The sequence below is a fragment of the Galeopterus variegatus genome, unplaced genomic scaffold, assembly GCF_000696425.1.
Source record: "Galeopterus variegatus unplaced genomic scaffold, G_variegatus-3.0.2 Scaffold7705, whole genome shotgun sequence".
Taxonomy (NCBI): Eukaryota; Metazoa; Chordata; class Mammalia; order Dermoptera; family Cynocephalidae; genus Galeopterus; species Galeopterus variegatus.
The window spans coordinates 78,887-103,140 of NW_007733816.1; the positions used below are offsets into that span (position 1 = coordinate 78,887).

Sequence of the window (24,254 nt, forward strand, 5' to 3'; positions counted from 1 at the left end):
TACAGCAGGCAGGGCGGAGGGACCACAGCGGCTCCCGATCTGCGGGCGGCGCTGGACAGCTCCGCCGCGCAGCACCTGGCTAGCCCGCTCGGCGCTCGCCTCTCCTGCGCGCGCCCCGCCCCTCCCCCGCGTCCGGGCGCGCGCTCTCCTCCCTCACACCCCCCTCGTCCAAGAAGGGGCCCTGCTGAATAATTGAACAGGACTGAGGCTAGCAAGAGAGGCCGCTCTCTTCATCCCCCTCCCCTCCGTCCCCACCTGGACGAACCCCAATAGTGCTGGCTGGTCCAGCGCGCAGAGATGTGGCCATCGCCACCTCTGCACGCACTCCTCGGAACACACGTGCACGCTGAGATGTGGACTGGCTTAGGTATGGAGACACCCACGTGCCCATACAGGCACCAGTGTTTGGACAGACCCACAGGCTCAGACACATATATGCAGGCATGTGCTCAGACACGGGCACCCCAGTTCGCTCCCAGCCAAGCGTGTACACATGCTCACAGAAGCATACATGCATACATACATACGTGCTTGAACACAGGCAATGAATGGCTAACATACACAGACACCCCCACCCCCACTCCCAAGCTCACCCTCCAAAACAGGGTCATCCATACACACACAAATAATGCCCCCAGAGCCCCAAAGGTACTCAAAAGTAAGACACACCAGAGGAACATACAGTCTCCTCACCACCTCCCCGCAAAGGGTGCTCCCTACCTCCCTGTACAAGCCCATCCTGGACTCCTCCAGTCCTTCCTCTCCACTCATAAGTCTTCTCCCCCAGCCTCAACTAATCCCTCCGCAGAGGTCTCAAGGACACCAGCCCACTGAGTGTCCCACTTAAGGCAAAAAGTTTTCCAGGGACACTTACGTACAGCTGAGGAAACCACTTCTCCTTCAGGGTGCCCCCTCCCCAACTGAGACCTGCCCCCCCAAACTTTTGGGGACCTCTGGGAAGCATCTGTCATGGCTCTGGAGGTAAGTGCAGGGAGACCCCCTTCCCTTCATATGGATGCCACCTCTGCACCTCCATGATCCTGCCCAGGCAGGGGGAGAGGGTGTTGTGGGAGGAGGCAGAGCGTAGAGCAGGAGGAGGAAAAGGGAGACAGAGGTGGAGAGGGGAAGAAGCTGAAGAAATAGTGTAGCAGGGAGGAGAGGAGAGGCAGGTAAAAAAAAAAAAAATGGGCAAAAGGAAGGAGCAGGTGAAGGTAGACAGGAGAGGGCTGGGAGAGAGCAGGAGGGGAAGGGCAGGAGAGAGCTGGCTCCTGCTTATTGATTCTGAATTCAATTTCGGAGCAAAACTTGTCACCGTGAGCCCCACGTGCTGCCCCCAGGTCCAGGATGCAGTTAGACCCGGGAGCACTCCCTCACTGCTGCTGCCACCCTGCCACCCTGCTAGATGCCAGGGCCAGATTTGGCCCCCGAGCCCTTCCAAAGTGAAGAGGTCCTCAGAGGCACCCAAGAGGAAGCTTTGTGTGTGGCCCCATGAAGGAGGAGAGACTGCAGGCTGGGAGCAGGGCTGGGGTTCCAGACGGCCATGTCCTCCCAACTTCTATATCCCATTCTCATGCACCTGGCTCTGGAATATAGACTGACACAGCTCTGAGCAGGCAGAAAATTTATGGTCCCAGAGGGAGGGAGGGAGGAGCCGGTGGCAAGAGGAGAGGAAGGGAAACCGCCTGGAGGCCAATCAATATCAGTGAGTGGGAAGTGGAGAGCATTGGAGGGGGTGAAGCTGGGGAGGGAGGGGGGACAGAGAGGATAAGAAAGAGGGGGAAACCAAGGTGTGCAAGGGATCAATAGAGGCTGCAGAGATGAACAGAGACAAGGAGAAATGGTGAGGAACCTACCACCTGGAGAGGCAGGAAACAGCCTCTGAAAGACAGGGCAGCAAGCAGGCCCAACGGGATCTCATCGGTCCCAAACCCCAGCCCTGGGGTTTCAGCTGCACCTCAGGAAGTGTCCCTCCTTTTATCTCCCCTTTCTCTCTCATTTCATATTCTCTTTTTCATTCTCTCTCCACTTTCCTCTCTCTCATCACAGAGATGGGTTCTCATCCTCTGATCTTTTCTCACCTGTTTTCCCAGAGCAGAGATTCCTGAGCCTTAACGCAACACAGAGGTCCCTTCAGCCCCAGGCGCAGTCTCCATGTTATAGATGGAGAAACTGAGGCAATAAGCAGGGAAAGGCAGTTCTGAGGGTCAGACCTCCGCTCTTCCTAGTCTCTCCCCCAACAGATAGTGCCACACCCCAATTGCAGCCCTCAGAGGACAGGTTCCTGCTCCATCTACCTTGGCCTTTGCCACCCTCCTCCCTTTCTCCAGGTCCAGACCCCTCAGTGCCCCCAGAGCCTCCAGGGCCTTCTCACTGGGGTGGGGGATGTAGCTAACTGAGGGGCCTCTCCATTGGATTTCTGCTTGATCTTGTGCATCCTGAGGTTCCATGAAGACCAGCCATAGAGGGACAGCATGAAAAACCAAACAGACAAGCCCTGGGGAGCAGCAGCCCCAGGAGAAGAGGAAGTAGTCCCTGCCCCACAATTCCTGCTCTGCCCTTGAGGGGTAGAGGTCTCAGAGGTACCCCAGGGCCAGCACTGAGGAGCAGCACACCGGGCCTGTGCAGGCTCCCAGGATGCACCCACCTTGTCTTTTGCTCCACAGCTTTCCTCAGGCTGTGCTGCCAGGTACCTGTGCCAGTGCTTGGAGATGATGACACTTCCCAAAACAGGCCCTGCTCTCCAGCCCCAACTCTCCCTGCATCCCACCATCCTGGAACCCAGAGAAGTTGCTCTTCCCACCCCTGCTGAAAGTTACTGCAACTCCATAAACCCCCCAGTCCATCTCTATGCCCCTTCCCAGAAGGCTGTACTCTGTGGGGCGAAGTAATGACGATGAGCAGCAATGCTTCTTGATCCTTATTCCTTCCACTCTGAGCAGCAAATGCCCACCATGGGTACCACCACCACCCCGAGAACTGAATGAGCAGCAGGAGGTAACAGAATCAGCAGCACCTAGATCTTAGCACTGACTCCCTGTGACTTGGGACAAGTAACTGTAACTGCCTCTTACTGAGGCCTGGGTTTCCTCATCTGTTAAACAGAAAGGGTAGTGTCCATCCACTGCCTTCTCTGAGGGTCAAAGCAAAAGGGTTTTGTAATCTGCTGAACACTAAACCATCAGTGAGGAGTGTTACTATTAAGCAACAAAGTTACCATCATCTCCAGATCTGTGCAAAGATGAGTTACCCAAAGAGAAAGAGGCCCAACCACAGCCCTGTCTTTATACCATGGCAGCCAGGGTTGCAATTCCCATAAGTTGGCCATTGTCTGGGAGGCTTTGGAAGGCAGAGAGAGCATCAGGTCAGATAAGAAAATCCTGGGGGACGGAGTGGGGATGTGGTGGTACCCAAGAGCTGACCATGCCTGAGAATATATTTTTTCAAAGAGGAAATGAAAACCAACACCCACGCAAGAGCCCCAATCCATGAAACAGTAGGTTTCTCCTGTAAGAAACCCAGAACTCACACTCAGATGATGAAGGTTGGGCAGTGTACTATGAAAGAAAAGCAGTGACCCGGGTTCTTTCCCAGATCTGTTATTAACTACCTCCAGAAACCTACTATCCCTCTCCAGGCCTCATTTCCATGTTTGTAAACTAGAGAAGCTTCGTCCACCTGTGCGCACATGTGCATGTGCACACACACATGTGTATGTGTGTGTGTGTGTGAGTGTGTGTGTGTGTGTGTGTGTGTGTGTGTGTATCCTTTCCCAGGCTTTTCTACTTGGTCTCCTTCGTCCACCTGTGCGCACATGTGCATGTGCACACACACATGTGTATGTGTGTGTGTGTGAGTGTGTGTGTGTGTGTGTGTGTGTGTGTGTGTGTGTATCCTTTCCCAGGCTTTTCTACTTGGTCTCTCAGCAGGGCTACCCCAGGAAAGATGCCTGAAGAGGCTGCCCTCTGTTCAGCCCCCTGCCTGCAGCCCAATCATCCAAGGGAAGCTCCAAAGCCCTCCTCCCACCACAAAGTAGAAGGTTGCCTCTCCACCAGCTCCTGGCACACTGCCCTCCCTCTGCCAGGCTCTAACCAGCTGCTGGCCACCAACCACTAGGGACTGGAAACTGCTGCTGGAGCTGCACTCTCTGAGGAGAGGCCTCAAATAATATGCAAGTTGGCAGGCAGATGCCCAGCCAGGAAGAGAAGAACTAAGCGAGGACACTAGGAAGTGTCCTTGTGGCTCAAGGGTACATCCTGCAGCTGGGATTCTTGGGGAAGAAAGAGAGAAGGGCAGATCCTACATCCAGGGGAACTAGCTGTCCAGCAAACTTCTGAGGGCACTAGGGCAAAGGGGGTGAAGGTTGATAACAGCCCCCCTCCCTGTGCAGTAGTATGTATGTGTGAGGTACAAGTACAACATGTAAGGCCATCACCAAAATCACATGGGACAGCAACAAGTGAAGGTTGATAACAGCCCCCCTCCCTGTGCAGTAGTATTTATGTGTGAGGTACAAGTACAACATGTAAGGCCATCACCAAAATCACATGGGACAGCAACAAGTTCACCCCACAGAGGCTGACGTCTTTGGTTCCAGGTGAAGGGAACATGTCTCACCAGCTCAGAAGGAGGAGGAAAAGCCATCTATCAATGATTGCCTTAGCGATTCAGGCAGATTCAATCCTGCACAGCCCCAAGAGAAACATTCCAAGAGGGTACAGCAGCCAGCAGATCCCCTTGGACTTTTGTGACAAGTGATGAAAAGGAAGCAAGCAGTACAGTTTTTGTGCTCTCAAAGACCCACCTTCTCCCTGGCAGTCCCTATGACTGGGAATAGGCCTGGATTTTCTGCTAGCCTCCCACCCCCACCCCCACCAGCCAGCCCTCCCAGGCACTTACGGTCATTGCAGACAGGGCCTCCATAGGAAGTCATGGTGCAGTCACAGGTAAAGCCATCCCACTGCTGCAAGCAGACGCCCTGGTTGGCACAGGACTCGTCGGTGCAGGTGGTGCTGGGGCCTGGAAGGGGCAGGAGGAAGGAACACCCCCAGCTCAGCCATGCCCCCTCCCTCCCCAGGAGGTACAGAAGCTTCAAGACCAGGCAGAGAAATCCCTAAAGAGCTCTGCCAGGCTGGAAGGGCCAAAAACTGACAGGGTAGGGGGGATAGGAGTGGGAATAGGGGCTCAACGACAGCTACGCTTGGCCTTGGACTCGGTAAAGGACCAGGGTGGGAGACAATGAGACTTTTCATCTGCCTGTACCTCTACTCCAGAGCTGTGGGAGCAGGTTCCCACAAGGCCTGAGAAGGAAGACCACTCTGCAAGTGGGGCTACCTGCCCTGGTCTGCCTCTGCGGCTGGTCCTCCTGCAGTTAGGGTCACACCTAACTCCTCCACCCTCCACTCACCATCACAGCCCCTCTCCACCTGCCCGATGCGGTGCAGGGCGTCGGCGATGAGGTCGGGGAGGCGCCCGTTGAGGTCCACTGAAGCCAGGCAGCCCTGAAAGCCATCCCGGGAGGCCACCAGCTTGGGCAGGTTGCTGAACATATTCTTGCTCAGACCACCAATGTACAACTCCCCTGCAAAGGGAGTGGGGTCAACACCTAGACATCCCAGTCCGCATTCCCTTCCCAGGACACCAGCATCCAGCTGTCAGGTCCTCCCAGCTTTCTCAGGCTCAAGGTTTCCCATCCCAGACTCCAGGTCCCGTACTGAGATCTAGCAACCTGCAGCTACCCACCCTCCACTTCTTCCTTCTTTCTACATTTTGCCATCTGTCTGCTCCCCTCCCGAAGAAGCCCAGATGCCTGGGGGAGTGGGGGGTAGGGGGACAGCTGGAGAAACCTGCTCCATGCTCTCTCCCACACGTTTGATTCCAGTTCCGGCCTGTAATCAGGGCCTTTCATAGATGTGCGGGCCCAATCCCCTCCACCCCCGCTCCCTCCCTCCTGAAATCTCCCATTCCCAGAACTTCAAGCCTCTCCCAACTCTCAGTTCTCTGCTAGGGAGTTTTAAGCCCAGTTCCCTTCCCCCAAGACAACCTTGGCCTGGGGTCTCTGGGAAGCTGCTCTCCTCAGGGACACCTGATCCCCCACATGGAGCCCAACTCCCTGGAAGGTATCCCATAGAAGAACTTCAGCCAAGACACTGGTCAATCTGCTGCCCTGGCCACAGGCTCAAGGCGACACAGACCAGCCAAAATAACCCCTGGGTTTGCTGCCGCTTTGGATTCTCTGTGACACATCGCCCCCTACTGGGAGCGAGGAGAATTTGCAGCACTATGCCTGGAAATTTGGCAGATCTAAGATCTGACCAGAAGGGTTAATTCAATGGTCTCTGAGGACCCTCCCCGCAAGCTCTGACAGTTTGAGTCACTCTGACACTCAGGGGTCCCTATGGGGCTGCGGGATGCTTTGGGTATGTATAAGAGGAGAGCTCACGTTGCCTCCAGTGGCTTCTGGAGAAGCTGCAGGCCTCATCTCTCCTATTTCAAAGCCCAGGCCTCTTAGCTCATCCTCCTCTTCCCGCTCTCTGATCACCCATTCCGGGGGCAGGCAATGACCACTTCAGTGACTACTGAAGAGTCTCTGGAGAATGTGGGACCTTGGTGTGACTTTGAGCACACCAGGGAAGCCTGGGTCCAAAGAGTCCCCAGAGCTAGTCCAGTCCAAGGTACATGATTTGGGGACCCCAGTTACTCTGCCCTTCACCATCTGCCCCACCAGGGCAGCATCCACCAGCACACTAAGCTCCCTGTTCTCTCTCCAGCCCTCAACCAAGGCAGGCTTCTGAACTTTGGAAGTCCAAGAGGTCCTTGGAAGGCCTGGACTACCCGCTCCTAGCTCTAGAATGAGGCCACCAAGTACCCCATGAAACACATCCTGCAACCAGCTTTCACTTGTTTAGAGGCAGACTCACAGGACAGCTGAGCAAAACTTTGGCAGAAAAATGACAGGCTGGATATAGTGAAAAACAGGAAAGAGATGGAAACTACTGGCTGGGGAAAGAGGAAATCACAAGAGTGGAGCAGCATTCCAGGAGGGGGTGATCTTGCTGGGGCAAGGGGTATCTGGGCTAGGGCCAGGCCTTCTCCAGAGGCCCCAGCCCCACCTTTGAGATCGAGGTTTCGGGCGCCATTGGAGTGCTGTGTGACAGTGCGGGAGTCAATCTTGAGCGTGTGCACGTTGCCTGGGTCCCTGGACACCACCACGTTGTGCCACTGGTTGTCATTGACTGGTTTGTCTGAGTTCCCCTTCATCAAGGATGGGCCATTCCCCAGGTCAAACACGTAGTGGATGTACCTGCCCCACAGTAGGGAGGAGACACTGGGTCACGATGGGGGTAATGCTGGTAAGACAGGGTAAGGGAGCAGCTGGGGCTGACAGGGGTCCTAGGTGCCATGGGAAGAAGGAATTGAGAGACCCCATAGGAAAGAGACCCAAACCAATGGCAAGAGGGCTATGGTGTGAGGTCCTATCATGGAAAGAATGTGGGAAGGAGGGCCACTGAGGGGCTGGCTGCTGTGACATAGGCTCAAAAGAGGAGCTGGTGGGGGTGGGGTGGGTGTTGATCCACAGGATCCTCTGGAGGCAGGGACTGAGCTGCTCTGGGGTGGGGTCCTCTAAGGCAAGAGAGGAGCAAGGTTGACTTCTGCCTGAGGAGAGGGTGGAAGGCCTGAGCCAGGACAATGACAGAGAACAGATACGAGCAGGAACCCCTGGCACAGATGCAGCCGGGGCCACTGGTGGACTGGAAGACAGTGCTCCTTCTCCATCCTGGCTGAGGAGGGAGCCTCTCGGCTGGTGGCTGGGAACCTGAATCTTAACCTGTGGTCTGGGGGATTGGACACCCACTGTATCTGGGTCAGCGGTGGGGGAGAGGGGTGGCCACTTCCTTGACAGCGGCGCAATGCCCAGCCCCTCACCCCTTGACCAGCTCGATGACAATGAAGTCATTGCCGTTGCCCGAGTTGAACAGGAGAAGCCCATCGGGGGCTGTGGTCTTGAACTGGAAGAAGAGGTGCATGGATGCATAGGCTTGGAGCGTAGCTAGCGCCAGGTAGCTGCTGCGACTCTTGAAGGTGACAGGATCGGCCACAATGGCACGCAGGCCAAAGCGAGCATTGAGCTCACAATAGGTGATGTCGCCATCCTTGCACTGGTCCATGTAGGGCTGACCATTGAATACCAGCCCACTCAGGTGCCCGATGAAGTTAGAGGGCACCATGGAGATGAATCGCCGCTCTGTCATGATGCCCGTCTCAATGTTGTGGAACTCCAGCCGCGTGTGGGCTCCAGCCATCTGCCCTGCTCAGGACAGGAGACTAAGATGAGGGGGATGGCATTGGGGCATAGAGTGCAGGATCATTTCTGGGGTTGGGCCTTGGGTTCCCAGGAGCCTCCCCTCCACTCGAGGGCCACACGTGAGCATCAGCAGAGATGCCTTCCACTAGGCACTAGCAGCAAGCACAGCTCCAGGAGTAGCTGTGGGACTCAGTAGTCCAGGGATGGCAGGCTTCCAGGGAAATGCTGCCTGTGGGGAGTTGAAGTGGTCCCTGGGGTCCAGACCCCAATGATATATCACCCCTGAGGGGTGAGAAATGGTAGAGGTGGCTCCCCAGAATGCTTCCCAGGCTGTGGTCACCAAGAATTGGGCCAAGCACAGGTCACTAGAGATGTGTCCACCTCCCTGGGACCAGACCACCTACCCTCCACGGTCACATTGTCCACAGACAGCTGCAGACTCTTGCCACGCCGCACCACCCTCACCGTATGCCACTCGTTGTCGTTGAGCTTGTGCCCCGCAAAGAGCGTCTCGGGGCCTTTACCTGCAGCACCAAGGGGGGAGTGAGCATGGCACTTACACGCACCCACAAGATGGCTTCATGTCCCACCCCAGGCACACAGCCAGCATCCCCACCACACATGTGCACATGCATGCACATAAACACACGTCCTATGGCATATATCCAACCGTGCCACACACCATGCACACAAGTGTACACTCCTGGCCTCACTTTTCACCCAGAGTGTGTGCATACGGAGCTCTTATGCCCCAGTCATAGACCCAGATGCGCTCAGCACTGCCACATCCTGTGGCTTCAGAAAGTGCCATTCGCATAGAACATGAAGTAAATGGTGCCCCTGGAGTTGTGCCCTGAGATCCTGCACGCAGACACTCACACCTACAACCATCATACTCTCCCCCAGGCTTCTAAGGACCTTCGATGTGTGCAGCCAACAGCTAAATTCCCAGCACATGAGCACAGACCTAAAACTTTCAAAATTCATCCAGCCTTATCCCACACCCAAATGTAAACACACAGCCACAGCTTCATCCTCCACACAGACACCCAATCTCTCATCTACAGTGGGACCCACTGTGACCTTTGTGCACGTGGCTGGTTAACTCCACACAACAGGACATGAAACCACATGCATGGCACATGAATTTGCAGCACTGCCAGAGAGGGGAATGTTCTGTTTCTTAGAAATTATGACCATTTATTCAAGACCAGGATTATCAGCTTCCCAAGTCTAAAACAAAACATACTTATTTAAAAAGTTGCTGGACTTTGCAGCATTCCCAGGTCATCTCTGGGCCCTGAGGTGCTCACCCCAGCCGGGGCCGAGGGTGCTGGCATCAAAGGAACTCGGGCGTGCATCCATCATGTCACACACACGTAAAGAAAGGGGCGCTGCCTGTACCTGCCACATTCATGTGCTCCCTTGCATAACCTCAGGACACATCATGCGGAAACAATCTCTCTGAGACAGAGCATTGAACCCAGGCACACCAGGACACCAGAAGTGTCCACACCCGCTCTCCATCTGACCCCTACTGAGAGCCAGCACTGTCACCTCTTAAAGAGCCTCCCTTTGGCAGAAACTTGCCCCCCAGCCGACACAGGAGCTACAGAGGACTGAACCCTGAGTCCCTGGACAGCTCCCCTCCTGCCTTCATCTTTTTTCCTGTGTGCCTTGCCTTCCCCCTCGTGGCCACCTCTGGAGATGCAGTGACACACCAGGCTCCTTCCCGCCAATAGGCTGGTGGAGTGTCCTACAGCAGGTACCACCCAAGTCTGCCCCAGCCCTCACTTTCTACCTCCTCCCCACCCTCCTGCTGACTTGGGCAACAGGGTATTCCAGTCTTCCCCTCCCCAATTCAGTGGGCATCCTGGCCATGGACTTTCCACCAACTCTCCCTAGTTCTGCTTCAGTTGGTCCACTCTGCCCTCCACAACCACCAAACCCCCATCCCACCCCCAACGCCTGCCCCCCACGGCCAAGGCGGATGTACGGTTTTTTGGAGAGAGAGAAAGATTTTGTAGTGAGAATTCATTACTTGAATTTCAACATTCTATCTTATGGAAGACATTTAAGTCCAGAGCACTCATGACCTTTCATTTTTTTTTTTACATCCTTCACAGGGAGGGGTGTCTGCAGGCCAGGGTTCCTCCCGGGGCCACTTTCCGGGGACCACGCGTGCCCAGGTGCCCTCTCCCCTTCTTCAGTTGGCCCCCTGTCCCTCCTGCCCCCAAGAGGGTACCAACCCTCCCCAGAGCTGGGAGGCAGGGCAGTCAGGTGATGGGAAGAGGGCTTGTGTCCCCCTTCTTAGAGAGGCCCAGTCCTCTCGTGTCTGAGGGAGATGGGCACCTTGGGAATCTCAGTCGTACAGGGGATCATTGGGGGCTTAGGGCTTGACCAACCCCACATCTCCCCAGTCTCTGGTAGGGAGATGGGTGGGGAGGGTCAGGGTCCCTGCATCCCCTGCTCTGGGGCGACTCCCTGCTCAGAGCCTAGATGTTACACATCACTCCCTGTGCCCCTCTGGGCTCTGAGCTAAATGGAGGGGTCTGCCCCAGGGCCCCCTTCCCGAAGTCATACACCTCCCAAAGCCCCAAGGGCTAGCACCTCCCCTACAGGAACCTTCCTTATACCCCTCCCTATCCTGGGGGATGCCAGGCTGCCACTAGGGATTAGGGTGGTCCTTCACCTGAAGAAGAAACTAGTATTTAATCTGTTTTCCTAGAGAGGGGCCAAGGCCTCACAGATGGAGACACAGAGGCTCCGAAAATATGACTTCTCTGAAAACACAAAGCAAGTTGGAGACAAGCACGCACCATAAGCAAAGTTTCCTGCCCCTGCCCCAGTCCTGGCATTGCTATCCTCCAACTTCAAGGCTGGGAAGGCCCCACGTGGTCAGAAAGCAGATGTCTACAGAACCTACAGTCTAGGACCCTGGAGTCCTCTGGCTAGATACATCACCCACTAGGTGGAGAGTCAGCCAGCCCTTGCAGAGGGAACAAAGCACTGGGGTCCTATGAAGCTCAGGTTTTAGGCCCTTAGGATGCCTGCATCACTCCTTGGGCTGGCTGGAGCTGCAGAAAGCCCTGCACCGTGCAGCAGGGGAACTGGATCCTCATCTTAGTCCTAACATGTATGACCTCAGGTGAAGCACTTCCCTACAAACCCTCGGCTCCCTTCCCCATGGGCTGAGGGTCTGGAACAGGAGGATCCTGCACAGAGAGTAGGCAACAGGTGTGTACTGGGCTGGCCCTTGCCTTTTGGAGTGAGGGCAGTCTCCAGTACTCGGTGAGTAGTAATATCCTGGCCATTTGTCACTCCTCCCAGAACTGGCTCTGCCCACATACACCATGACCCAGGAAGCAAAGGGTGGGGGTGACACCTGGCATCCCCTGGACCCCTGAAGGTTCCTGCAGTAGAGGTAAACAGATACCCCCTGTGACTCTGGGGGTCATGGGTCCATCGGGCAGTACAGCTGAGCTCCACACGCATTGTCAACCACAGCAGAAGAGTGGGGAGAGCAACCGGGACCTTGAGCCACAGCCTGGTACCCAGCGAAGGGCAGAGGAGGCAGAGAAAGGTCAGGTGGCAGACACAGGGGGAAGTCAGAAGTCACAGGAGGAGGTGGAAAGGGTGCAGAGAGAAAAGAAGAAGAAAAGAGGGAGTAGAAGGAAGGACAGACTGGACAGAGGAGCAAGAGGAGGAAGGTCGGGGTGAGGGTGGAAGGGTGCCAGGCCCTGGAGTCAGGTCACAGGAGCTTTCTTGGGGCCAGCAGAGTCTTCACCAATGAAGGGTCCAAAAAAGAAAAAAGGGGTCTGGAAGGGCAGGCCAAGCCCCTGTTGGGGAAAAGGCCAAAGGAGGAGCTCAATTCTTTCCTCTCTCCAGCAGGGGAGCACCAGGAATGGGGGGGTCCATCTGTCCAGAGAAGAGGTGTCAGCTCCAGGCCCACACCCTGCATTTACTACCCCCTCAGAAGTCCCTGCTCCAGGGGGTTTGAGGAGAATGAACACTGTGAAGATGGGCACCCCAGGGGAGAGCCAGCCCCATCCTCCAGCACATACACTCACCCAAGCACCCTGCATTTACTACCCCCTCAGAAGTCCCTGCTCCAGGGGGTTTGAGGAGAATGAACACCGTGAAGATGGGCACCCCAGGGGAGAGCCAGCCCCATCCTCCAGCACATACACTCACCCAAGCATGGTGCAGGTAGCACTAACTAATAACTCATTAACTAGTGACCTGTGTGTCAGTGCAGAGAATCAACAGAAGAGATTGACCTGCGCAGACCCCCAAGGCCCCTACTGCACATACAGTCCTGTTGCAAGCACATGATGGGACAGGAGGGAGAAAGCAATCGGCATGGAAAGGACCTCAGGGAAAAGAACACAGGCTTCCTGGCCCCTGCCCCGCTGGGCCCTACAGATTGGAGATGCCAGACGCAAAGCTCCTGTACAAGCCCACCGGCCTCATCTCATCTCAGAAGTGACCTCACAGAGTGGTAGCATGTACTCTGGTGCAGCCCTTGTTCACAGCCACCTCCAGCAGCCCGGCCTAGGGAAGGAGCTCGATTACTATGACCAGCCCCTGGTGGCAAGACAATACACCCTTCCCATGGCCCCAGGGACTAAAGGACTTTGGGATATAAGTGTATTTAGCTTGATTTAAAATGTGAACAAGAATTAGACTTTCTCTGTATGGCTCACCAGGGCAGAATTAGTGGGAATTTCAAAAAGGTAGTAACTACCCAACCAAGGAACAAGCCAATGATCAGAATGGCCATCTGAGAGGTGGGAGCTCCTAATACTGAAGGCATCAGAACAGAGGTGGAGGGCCTCCTGTTAGTGGGGAAATGCACGAGCAATTCACATTTAATGCACGCCCAATTCATGGGTAATGCACAGGTGTGGGAAAGGCAGGCTGAAAGAGGCGACACCTTGCAGCTCGGAGATTCTTCAGGTTACACTGTAGCCTTCATGTCAGCAGCACTGGCAGGTAGGACCCCATGGGCACATCTGGTGGAGGACAACTCCAGGGAGGGAGAGGAGGGGACAGGCCAGGGTGGGCACTGGCCCCAGAGGCCAGACACAGGGCAGAAGGCAGAAACCCAGGCCAACCTGGAATAGGACAAAGAATCCATGGGACTCTACCATTCTCTAGGAACAGAGTTCAGCTGCCCTGCTCAGGGGCTGCAGACTGCAGAGCCCAGGGAACTCACTCAGTGTCTGCAGATATGGTGGGGGCTGGCAGCAGGGACAGGAGGCAGGATCCAGTTCCTGTGTGTGGAAGGAGGCAGCAGCGCCTTTCAGCCCTCTCTTGTCTAGCAAATACTCCACCTCTTGAGGCTGACACTGAGTGCCTCCTCTGGTTGCCCCACCAACTGGTCACTGGCAGCCTCAGCTTCCCCTTCAGGTCCAGCACTGAATCTATTTCATTCCACTGTGTGCCTGTTGAGCTGGACAGCAGCCTCCTGCAACTCTGGCTTCCCTCCCCATGCGACCATGAGGCCAGAGACGAAGCCTCATCAGGCTTCTCCCAACTCCCCAGCAGCGAGTACAGCCCAGGACTGGGGCCTTGGTGCTGCTGCCTCTCTGTGAGGCCCTGCAGGCCCTGGGTCGTGAGAAGGATGGGCATCAGAATAGGGCTCCTGAGGCAGGGGCCAGCTGGATCACACTATGTGGAAGCAAGCCCCCAGGCCTGGCTCCAAACTTAGGTCCCTATTACAGCACGGTTTTCCTTCAAGAAGGCTGGGTGGGTCTCTATGTTTGTGTCTTGCATGTGTATAATTATTCCATTTGAGCCTCACAATCACTACATAAAGCTGGCAGGGCAAGGATTCTTATCCCCATCTTACAGATAAGAAAACAGAAGTTCAGAGATGGGAAATGACTGACCCAGCAGTGAAAGATACCAGGGATAGCCCCCAGGTCTTCTGGCCCCAAGCCTAGCACTCTTCCCACCCCAGTCCAAGGCTGAGTGGCTGAGTAGGGACCACTTGTGTGTCCTTGGTGCCCACACAGTGGCCATACCTTTCTGTATACACGCATCAGGAAGTATCTGTAGACAGATATGTCTGCACCAAACATTTGGTCACAGCTTGTCACAAGTTATGCTAAAGATGGCATCTCAGCACATACATCCCTGTGGATAGGGCAGGGGCACAGACAGGCATAAGAGATGGGCAGGGGGACAGTCCTGTTGGCTGTCAGTCTGAGAAGCCTGTTCTTAACATGATGGGTCTTCCTGGAGGGCCACCTTGTTCTCCAACTTCTGAGTACTTACGTGGCACAGACAGAAAAGCATGCCCATGGGAAGGAGAGGGTAGATCAGAAGGGTGAAAGGTCCCAAGGGCCCACCAGGATATGTTTTCCTGGCCAAGGACACTAACTCCTGTCTAACCTAAAGAAAGCCAAGTTTCTTCTCGGGGGACCTAGGAAGCAAGAAGCATCTGCCTTTCCTGCAAATCAAAGGTCCCAGACTTTCCCTAAGGGTGAAAGGTCCCAAGGGCCCACCAGGATATGTTTTCCTGGCCAAGGACACTAACTCCTGTCTAACCTAAAGAAAGCCAAGTTTCTTCTTGGGGGACCTAGGAAGCAAGAAGCATCTGCCTTTCCTGCAAATCAAAGGTCCCAGACTTTCCCTTGTTGTCCCCACCAAGCACAGAGCCATGTGCTTAGTCACACAGAGAACACACATGCCCAGGTGAAGGAGAAGGAGGGGGGATCTCATGCTTTCTGCACAGAACTGGGCAGTCTGAGAGGCACAGGGCCACTCATGGCGTCCTGGGCTGGTGCCTTCCTCCTGTGACAGTTTCTGAGATGCAGGGGGCCATTGTGCAGACTTATGGGGTATTTGCCAAAGGCTGTTTCCCAACCTGCTTTCCCCTGCAGAGCTGCCACCCACTACCTATGCTATGGGCTGTGATAGTGGTTACAAGCAGAGCTGCAGGGAACCCTTCAAACCAACTCTGAGGCCCTGGCCGTCTGCACACTTCCCCCTCCTCCAGCCACCACCTCTCTTGGCAAACCTTCGCCCTAGGAGTACCAAGGCCAGGTGGCCAAAAGGGGAAAGGAAACGACACAGTGTAAATATATTAACAAAGTAATGGGCCCCCAAAAGTCCACAAGTGCACTGGAGACCAACGTTAGGATGAGACTCCAGATAAATATTTAAAAGCTCAACACTGTATTCTCTCCAGTTGAGGACTCAGAAGAGCCCTGCTTCTCCTCTAGGACCAGAACACAACCAGGGACCCTCGTGGCCTGAAGACTTCCCACATGGCAGGTCCTTGGTTGTTACATTTTTATATACTTACAGAGGCCAGCCTGAAATGGGGCAGATTTGACAGCTGCAGACCTCTCACTCCCGGGGCTCCCCTGCACTGAAAGCTCCATAAGGGTGAGGGCCTTGCTTAGTCACTGTTGTAGCCCCTGGCTCGGAACATACCTAGCACTTATGATGTGTCCCATAAATACTAGCTGAATGAGTGAACCTGCTGTTTTCTTTTGCCCTGATCATGAGAGCTGAAGCCCCAAACAAAGCTAACAGGACTCATGGTCCAGCCTACATGGGCATCCGGGGGACTGCGAGGTGAGGTAGAGCCGAGACCTGCTCTCACCCACGGGCAGAGGCAGAGACGGTGAGTGGGCTAATGGTGGGGGCCAGCAGCCTGACCCCCAACCCCACCCCGGATCTGTTGTAGGTGATGGGAACAGCACTGCTCTTTAAGGAAAATGACCTGGATTTGAGTCCAGCTCCTCTCCTGCCATCACTAGCTCTGATGTTGGACATGTCAATATATGGGTTTCATAATCTATGAAACAGGGATAGTAGTGCCTATCCAGTGATGTGGTGTCTTCACAGGAAAGCTATGGAACTCAAATGTGAACATACATGGTGCTAGACAAGGGGAGGATGTCATATCCCTGTGTGTCCAGTGTATACACAGGCACCCACACACGTGGACACAGGGGGTTCTTTAAACTAAGTGGAACAGATAAGGGCAGCTGTATGCAGGGGCCAGGTCTTTCTCATCTCTGTGTTCACCACTGCACTGAGCTCAGGCTTAGTACCCAGTAGGAATCAGCAAGTGCTTCCCAAATGAATGAGCAGGTGGATGAGCCAACAACCAAGAATGAGCTGTGTCATTATGTGTGTGTGCAGGAAAGACGCAGTCAAGACTCCACATGAGCACCCTGGGAGGACAGTTATCACACCCCAGATGCACTTGGGCAGATGCGTGGCCACACTCAGGGTCTCTATCCCTCGCAGTGTTGTCGAGCATGGAGCATCACCCAACACTGTGTGTTCTCGCCAGGGACAGAGCTCTCAGGGGCTCAGACCCAGGCTGGCACCTCCCCACCTCCAAATTCTGCTGAGGGCACCTTTCGCTGGCACCACCACCAGCTTCTCCAGACAGAGGGGGGTGTGAGTCAGAGACAGGGCTAGGGAAGGGGGGCAGGGTGGTTACCGAGGTTGACAGTGAGCTTCATCTGTCCCCCATCCAGCTCGAGGCGCAAGGTGTCAGCAGACTCCCTAGAGGTGGTGGCCATCATGAGTCCGTAGGCCCGCTGGGACATGAAGCGTAGAGACACATCCTCTGCCTCTGTGTGCATGGCGTTAGGCAGCATGATCTTCATGTACATGGAGCCATCGTAGCTCAGGACCGTGGCCTCTGCCCCAGGAGTGGGGAAAGAAGGAGGGCGGGGGACAGGTACAGGCCAATGGAGGGATAAAGAAGACCAGAGAATCATTACAGGGATGACAAGCCTAGGGCTGATCTATGAGGGGCACCCTGAGGAGGAAGGGGCACAGGAATGAAAAGCGGGGTCATCTGGGATGAAGACTAACCTCTCTCACAGACCCGCCCCAGAAAGCCGGTCCCGATGCAGTCACAGACGAAGCGGTTCCAGCCCTCTCGGCAGATGCCCCCGTTGCGACAGGGGGCAGATGCACACTGCTTCAGCGTCTCCCGAGAGCAGAAGGGGGAAACGCCCACAGCCCCCTGTGCCTCAGCCAGGCCCCGAAGGTCTCGGCTACGCCCATCTATGAAGAGGTCCCGCACACAGCCCACGTAGCCAGCCCGCAGCGCCGCTGTCCACACCTCCGGGGGCAGGGGCAGGTCCACCCGCCCCCCCTCAGGGAGACCGCCCAGGTACAGCTCGCTCTCCAGGTCCAGAATCTCACTCTCCCCAGTGGCCAAGAACGGTGTGCTGCGGCTGTTCACCGAGATGGAGCCTGGGGACCAAGGGAGAGTGGGCCTCAGTGGGGAAGGCAGGTTGGAGAAAAGCCGCAAGCCAGAAAGGATGTTCTGACTCTGCCAAGGAGGCCCCTAATCCCACCTGGGCCCCACCCTGCACCCTACAGCAGGCTCAGGACAACAAGCAGCAGCCTGGACCAGAAGCTCCCTCACTCACCTTACTGCAGAAACTTCTTGACAAAGGCCTCCAAGTTCAGGAGCTCCTGTGACCCTGCCCCAGCCCAGCTGCAGTGTGCACCAGGCCTCTGTCCAGACCACTCCTCCCCACCTGAGTGAGTCTTCAAAGGATGTGCAGGAGATGAACACACCCAAAAGCTAGAGCCCAAAAAGGGCTAGATAATTCTCTGCATCATTCCAGCCAGCCAGTCCTTTAGACCAGGAACCAGAGGCGGAGAACCTTAAGGAGGCTGAAAGGTTTGAATCCAAAGGGCTTTTTCCCCCTGACTAACATTTATTAAGTTTTTATGACTGTATGCCAGGCACCTAGCACTTTAAATATATTGTATCACTTCAGTCTCACAATAATTCTATGAAATTGGTCCTTTATGATCCCATGTTGAAATGGCAGGTGAGGCTTACAGAGACTAGGGAACCTGCCCAAAGTGCTGCAGTAGGGAAGGAGCAGAGCTAAAGCACGATCCAGGCAGACCACTTTCTCCACCTCTCAGCCTGACTGCCCCCTGCCTGAAGCCTGCTCTGTGGCCTGCGGACAAGGCACAGGCTCCTGGACCCTGTGAGACAGGGTGGCAGCCAGAGGAAAGGAGGCCAGACACTGGCCTGGAGCTTCTGAATTGGAAGAGTTCTTTGGAAGGAGAAGGTGGTTATCTTAGAAAAACGATTTGGGATCAGGTGGGAGCTTCAAAGCCTTTACTGAGATCTTAAGCTGCAGAAACTGTACATTAGAAACTTTATCCTGTTTGTACTTTTTATTCCATGATTTTCTTCCTCTCTTCTTTTTCAAGTTTGGGGAAACCTCTTTTAAAAACATCTGCCTATCTTAGTGGGAGGTAAGGAGGGCTTGGGTCTATATTAGGTCTGAATTTGGCAGGAATCTTTAAAAGAGGGGTGCAGTAGGAGATCAGAGAGTGAGCACAGGGGTGAGAAACAAAAAGGCAGAATCAGGGTCTCCTCTCAGACACGGCTCCTTATTCAGAGTGTGTCCTCCCAGCTTGAAACCTCACCTGAACCACAGACACCATTACCCTGTGCCCCCTTTTAATAGCACTGTTAAAAAAAAAATAGCACAGTCCCTAATTTGTTCTCTCCTGACAAGGTGTCAGACTTCCAATGGTCCTGCTGCTAAACCCACTTCCCAGGCCTCTCTGTTTATGGCCATATTCCCCTGAGGCCTGCTCTGCCCACTGCTGCAGGGCTTCCCAGCTCTACACACCCAACTGAACACTCAACAAATGTACGAGATGTTAGAGAAAGAAGAAGGAAAGGAAGAGGTGGGGAAAGAGGTGTATAATGAGCCAGAGAGGCGAAATCAAAGTGAGTGCAGGCCTCTGCTCCGAGGTCACTCTACAACATGGAAAACCCAGCATCCGTGGACAGATGAGTGGAAACATAATGTGCGTATATAGACAACGGACTATTATTCAGCCCTAAAAAGGAAAGAAATACTAACATATGCTACGACATGAATAAATCTTGAGGACATTATGCTAAGTGAAAAAGCCAGACACAAAAGGACAAATACTGTGAGATTCCTCTTACAGGAGGTACCTAGAGTAGTCAAATTCATAGAGACAAAAAGTAGGATGATGGTTGTCAGGGACTAGGGAGGGGGCAGGGGGAGTTAGCGTTTGATGGGGACATAATATCTAGGAAGATGAGAAAAGTTCTGGAGATGGATGGTGGTGACAGTTACACATCAATGTGAGTTAATACCACTAAAGTGTACACTTAATAATGGTTAAGATGATAAATTTTATGTTATGTGTAATTTACCAAAATTAAAAAAGAGAAAAAATAAAAATAAAAACAGAGAAAAGGCCAAAGAAAACCTTGTTAGAATGACTGCCCCAAGTCTGTGTTTAATGTGCACCTATGAACATGGGCTGTCAGAAATGTCCAGAGTTGGTCAAGACAGTGATCCAAGGACCAACCAGACCTGGTGTCTGGGCTCTAGAGATTGGCGTGAGGCTAACAGGGGAGCAGAAGGCCTGACATGCTCTGCAAGGCCTGGGCAGACTTCCAACCCAGGGAGTTACTGATCACCTGTCTGGAAACCCTCAGAAGCAAAGGGGTCTGTAAAGACCCACCCATACTGTCATGAGCCACAACCAAGGGATGAAGCCATTTAATGTAAAGCCCAGGGAAGGCAACCTTTCTCTGAGGGAAAGACAGGAAGAAAGAGCAAGCCCCTGAGAAGCCAACACTGCCAGGACCCATAGCAGACCCCTCCTCCCTGTGTGGGGGGGAATGGTCACTTCACTCAGACTCACAGGCCCAGCTCGGTGACGGCCGGGGGAGCACAAAAATTTAGCTGATGTTAATAAGCACTTAAATTGGATAATGCGTCAGTTCTCATTTACATCAATTCTCTCTTTCTTGGATAATTCTCTCATGTTCAACCCAATGGAGCAGAGTAAAGAGGATAGAATTAGCAGACAGAAAACAAGAAGAAGATGGGAGAGGAAGACTGAAAAGCAAGGGTTGAAAGGGTAGCTAGAAGCAACAGAGTGTTCAAGAACTAGCACCTGCCCGACCCCAGTGCTCTCTACCCTGCTGCTGTATTGTTCTAGAACCCACTCTGCCAGATGGGGGTGTTGGGCTGTGTACTGTCTCCCCGGGCCAGAACATCGGCTCCATGACAGCAAAGATGGTCTGTTTAGTTCACTACTGTCCATACCTCCAGCACTTGGACAGCACCTAGCACATAGTAGGTGCTCAGTTAAACATCTGTCAACTGAGTTAATAAAAGAAAGTTTAATGGATCTGAATAGAAGGGAGGTGTGGCTGGGAAGATATTATCGTAAAGGGGAGTGGGACATCTACTCTGTGTTAGGCACTGTGCTAATGCTTTTATGGATGTGCACTTATTTTCTCCTCTTAATGACATGTAATTATTCCCTTCCTAGATAAGGAAATTGAGGCCCACATGCAGCACATGGTAAAGCTGAGGTGTGACTCCAGCTCTGACTGATGCCAAATGCTGCACTCTCTCTGCCATGTGCCATGACAGACAGGGCAATGGGAGCACAGAGAAGGGGTAGAGGAGAAGCAACAGAGAAGAGTGCAGGAATTGCTGCAGAACAGAAGACCAGCTGAGACAGCTGGAGAGGATGTTAGGGCAGGTGAAGAGGGGTGGCCAGGGCAGGGGGGAAGGGTCTAGAGGCCTCCTGACCTTTGCGCCCGTCCCTCTGGAAGTCCACGTGGCACCACTCGCCGTCATTGACCTTGCGGCTGGATGCCCGCAACTTGATGCCCCCAGAGCCCATGTCCAGCAGAAGATAGAGGTAGCCATCCAACAGCTCCATGGCAAAGTAGTCAGCCCGCTGGGCAGAGCTGTGGCTGCCGGCCCCAGCCCCGGCCCGCCGGCCCTGGCTGAAGAGCAGCAGCCCGTTGGGCTCAGTGGTGCGGAAGTCCAGGGAGATAGAGCCAGTGCGCTTGGCACTCCAGCGGGGCAGCGCCACAAAGGCCTCAGGACTCTCAAAGGTCACGGGGTCCAGGGCAGCCACATCCTCACAGCGGAATGACAAATCCCCCTGCAGCTTCATCTTGGGGTCCCCTTCCTTTGCCAGTCGAGATAGCTCCAGTTTGAAGTCATTGTTCTTATAGACCACCTGCAGGGAGGGGTGGGATCAGGAATAAAGAAGCAAAAGCAGCTCAGGGCCTGTCCACTCCTGCCCAGCAGCAGCCAGCACCAGGGGACCCTGCCAACTCATCCCTGGTGACTCCTGCTCAGTGCTACCAGCCCACTTGGCTTGGGCCTCTGTTCTAGAGTGTTACACACAGATGCTGTGAACAAGTCCCTCTCCTGCACTGTTTATTTCCTCTGTCCTGTCTTCTGGCCCACCACCAGTATGGTACTCACCCTGTGGGTCTCAGAGCCTGCTAAATTGCAGTTCGTAATAATGACATGGCAGGAAATCGCCGCTAACATCTGGTTGCCGTTTTCTAACTGACAAAGTGTTTTCACTTATACTTTCACCTGCTCCTGACAACAATCTTAAAAGTAGGTAGTGACCACTCATCTATAGATGAGGAAACTAAGCATCAGCCAGTCAAGTGACTTGGCCAAGGACAGAGAGCTAGTGAGTGGAAGAGATGGGACTCATACACAGATCTTTAGTCTTCATGTTCAACAGTCTTTGCTCTGTACCACAGCTGCCTTCAGGGGTCCTCTGAGAGAACAGGGGCTTCCAATGCTCAAGGAAATGAGCAGGGAGAAGCCTCTTGACTGAGTCAATGGGCCTTGAGTTTTAAAGAGGGGATATCTCCCACCGTGGACTTGAAAGGAGCAAAGGACCCGGGCATTTGGCCAGGTCAGACTAAATCACACTGAAGACAGAAGCCAAAGGGCTCCTGGGCTCACCCAGCCCCTTCCTAGCCCTACTCACGTCCTTGAGGCAGCCCATGAAGTTGTTGCTGACAGGCGAGCCTGGCAGGTCAGCTGTGTTGGGGCTGCCCCCGATGTAGAAGAAGTCATCAGAGCCCAGCATGGTGTAATCCTCCTGCGTGTAGCCTGTGGTGGTCAGGATCCCGTCCACCGAGATGGTCACCTGTCCAGCCCAGGAAGTGAGGGGGAGAGACAGGAGACAACCGGCATCAACTCCCTGGGAAGAGCCACAGGCTGGGCAAAGGAGGGGCTGGGGGGCAGTGGGGGAGGGGACCCCCATTTTTATGTCTGCTTGTCTCAGAGGAAGAACAGTGGGGGGAGAGAGGGAAGGAGGAAAAGGAGGCAGCACAAGATTTGATGGTTTCAGGGTGGACTAAGGCCTGCCCTCGGCCCCCAGCTCAGCAGGAGGGAGCCTGGAGGGAACTTGGAGAGCTCACCATGAAGAGCACCAGGTGGTAGTTCCTGGAGGAATGGGGACTCCAGGACAGGGCCCCATTATGGGGAGGGGGAATGTAAACAGCACCCTCACTTTTCTCCTCTCAGAGGTACTCTCTGGACACACGTGATTTCAAAGCTTCTTTCAAAAATGAGGTAGAGAACACTAGCGGATCTCCCTGGACCTCTCTGGATCTTGGTGACTTAGACCCACATGCAGCCCTCCCTTCGAGGCACTGAGAAGGTCTTTCGGTCTTAGCCCAGTAAGGAGATGGGAGACAGCAGCGTGAGGACCAAGAACTCAAATATTCCAGGGAAGTCTTGGAGCTTCCTGGGGTGGCATAACACCCTTCAGGGGTGACTCCCACCACTGCCACCCAAGTTTCAAGGGTTCCCATCTCTCCTAGCCCCCTTCCTGAATCTGCCTCTTTACTCCCCAGGTCCCCTTATATTCAGGTCATTCTCTTGCCTTCGAAGTAGAGGGCAGCCCTTTACCTACTCATCAGCCTGCCATTCCCTTCTGCATAACTAATTGCCTTCTCTACTGACACCACCACTGTTATTCTAGGAAGTCACGGCCTGGTTAAGGAACAGAAGGGGACAGAACTAACCTCATGAATACCTTGCCTCTGGGCTGAAAAGTCAGTAAGAAAGGAAGATGGGTAGAGATGGGGGATTAGCTGGTGTTCTGAGGAGGCAGAGGGGCTCAGCAGTGGCCTGGGGAAGGCAGAAGTGACCTTAGGTGGGGCGGGGAGTGACAAGTACAGGAAAATCTCTGACTCCCCGCTGCCCTGCAGGCAAATGCCCATCTGGTCACTGAAAAGTCTAGCCATAGGTCAGCCCACAGGGTTCAAGATAACCAGGAAGGTTGTGGGGGGAGAGCCAGGAGTTCCCACTCTAGGAAGGTGGTGGTTTCGGAGGGTCAGCTAGGAAGGAGGTCAGATCTCTGGAGGGGCAATCAGGAAGCTGGCTCATAGTTAGCCCAAGACTGCTTCCACAGGCCACAGCTCACCTCCACTTCCGGCCCCCAAAACATGCTTCCAGGCAAAGTCTGGAGATTAGGGCCTTCTAATCACATCCTGTGATGTCCCCACCTACACGAATCCATACATCCATACGCACCTATGCCACCAGCCATCTTCCAGCGGCTGGTCACCAGGACTCCACTGTCACAGGGGACGCTGAGGGGAGGAACTCCCCAGGGACATGGGCAGAACGCAGGCAAGGGGAGCCCTCCCCAGGAACCATCAAACCTTGTGCTGGAGGGAAACTAGGTTCAAGGACAGAAGGTAAGGGAGTGTCTTTGTGGAAGGGGACAGTTTGAAAGCTTTTGAGTCTTGTTTTGAGGGGAGGGCTAGTCATTGTTGATTATTTTTTCTTCCCTCCACCCCACCCAGAGGCTGGGAAGTGGGGGTCTGGGGTAGAAAAGGGAAGGGTCAAAGTATTAGTCACAAAAACATGCAAATGAGATCAGACTGGGGAGAGAGGGGCTGGAGAAACGGAAAGGGGACCAGGATGAAGTGGTAGGGATAAGACAGGTAGGGTAAAGGGGCCTCCCTGGGGCAAATCTGGCTCCATATTGCCCTCCACCTCAGCTCCTCCTGATGCTGTACTGAGAGGCCAGGAATCGGGCTGCTAATTATTTCCTGAGCCTGAGTCTGCTCATCCCCAACTAGGTAGTCAGCTCCTGAAGG

The 24,254-nt window shown here is 54.3% G+C and overlaps 1 protein-coding gene across 5 annotated transcripts in view; it reads right to left on the reverse strand.

Annotated features, from left to right (window-relative positions):
• The window catches only part of LOC103607771 (neurexin-2), a 79,162-nt gene extending 56,873 nt beyond the window's left edge, over nt 1-22,289 (reverse strand). For 3 of the 5 annotated variants that reach the window (XM_008592234.1, XM_008592233.1, XM_008592232.1), the window contains exons 1-9: nt 22,127-22,285; nt 20,911-21,349; nt 17,153-17,539; nt 16,773-16,976; nt 8,707-8,826; nt 7,924-8,305; nt 7,110-7,300; nt 5,405-5,578; nt 4,897-5,016 (exon numbers count right to left, since the gene is read on the reverse strand). In XM_008592234.1, the coding sequence (XP_008590456.1) occupies nt 4,897-5,016; nt 5,405-5,578; nt 7,110-7,300; nt 7,924-8,305; nt 8,707-8,826; nt 16,773-16,976; nt 17,153-17,539; nt 20,911-21,349; nt 22,127-22,228 (2,119 nt within the window). In that variant the 5' untranslated portion in view covers nt 22,229-22,285. Of the gene's footprint in view, nt 1-4,896; nt 5,017-5,404; nt 5,579-7,109; nt 7,301-7,923; nt 8,306-8,706; nt 8,827-16,772; nt 16,977-17,152; nt 17,540-20,910; nt 21,350-22,126 lie in introns of all 5 variants that reach the window. The other 2 variants (XR_551992.1, XM_008592231.1) reach the window with 2 other exon arrangements.
• Between the last annotated feature and the right edge of the window lie 1,965 nt (nt 22,290-24,254).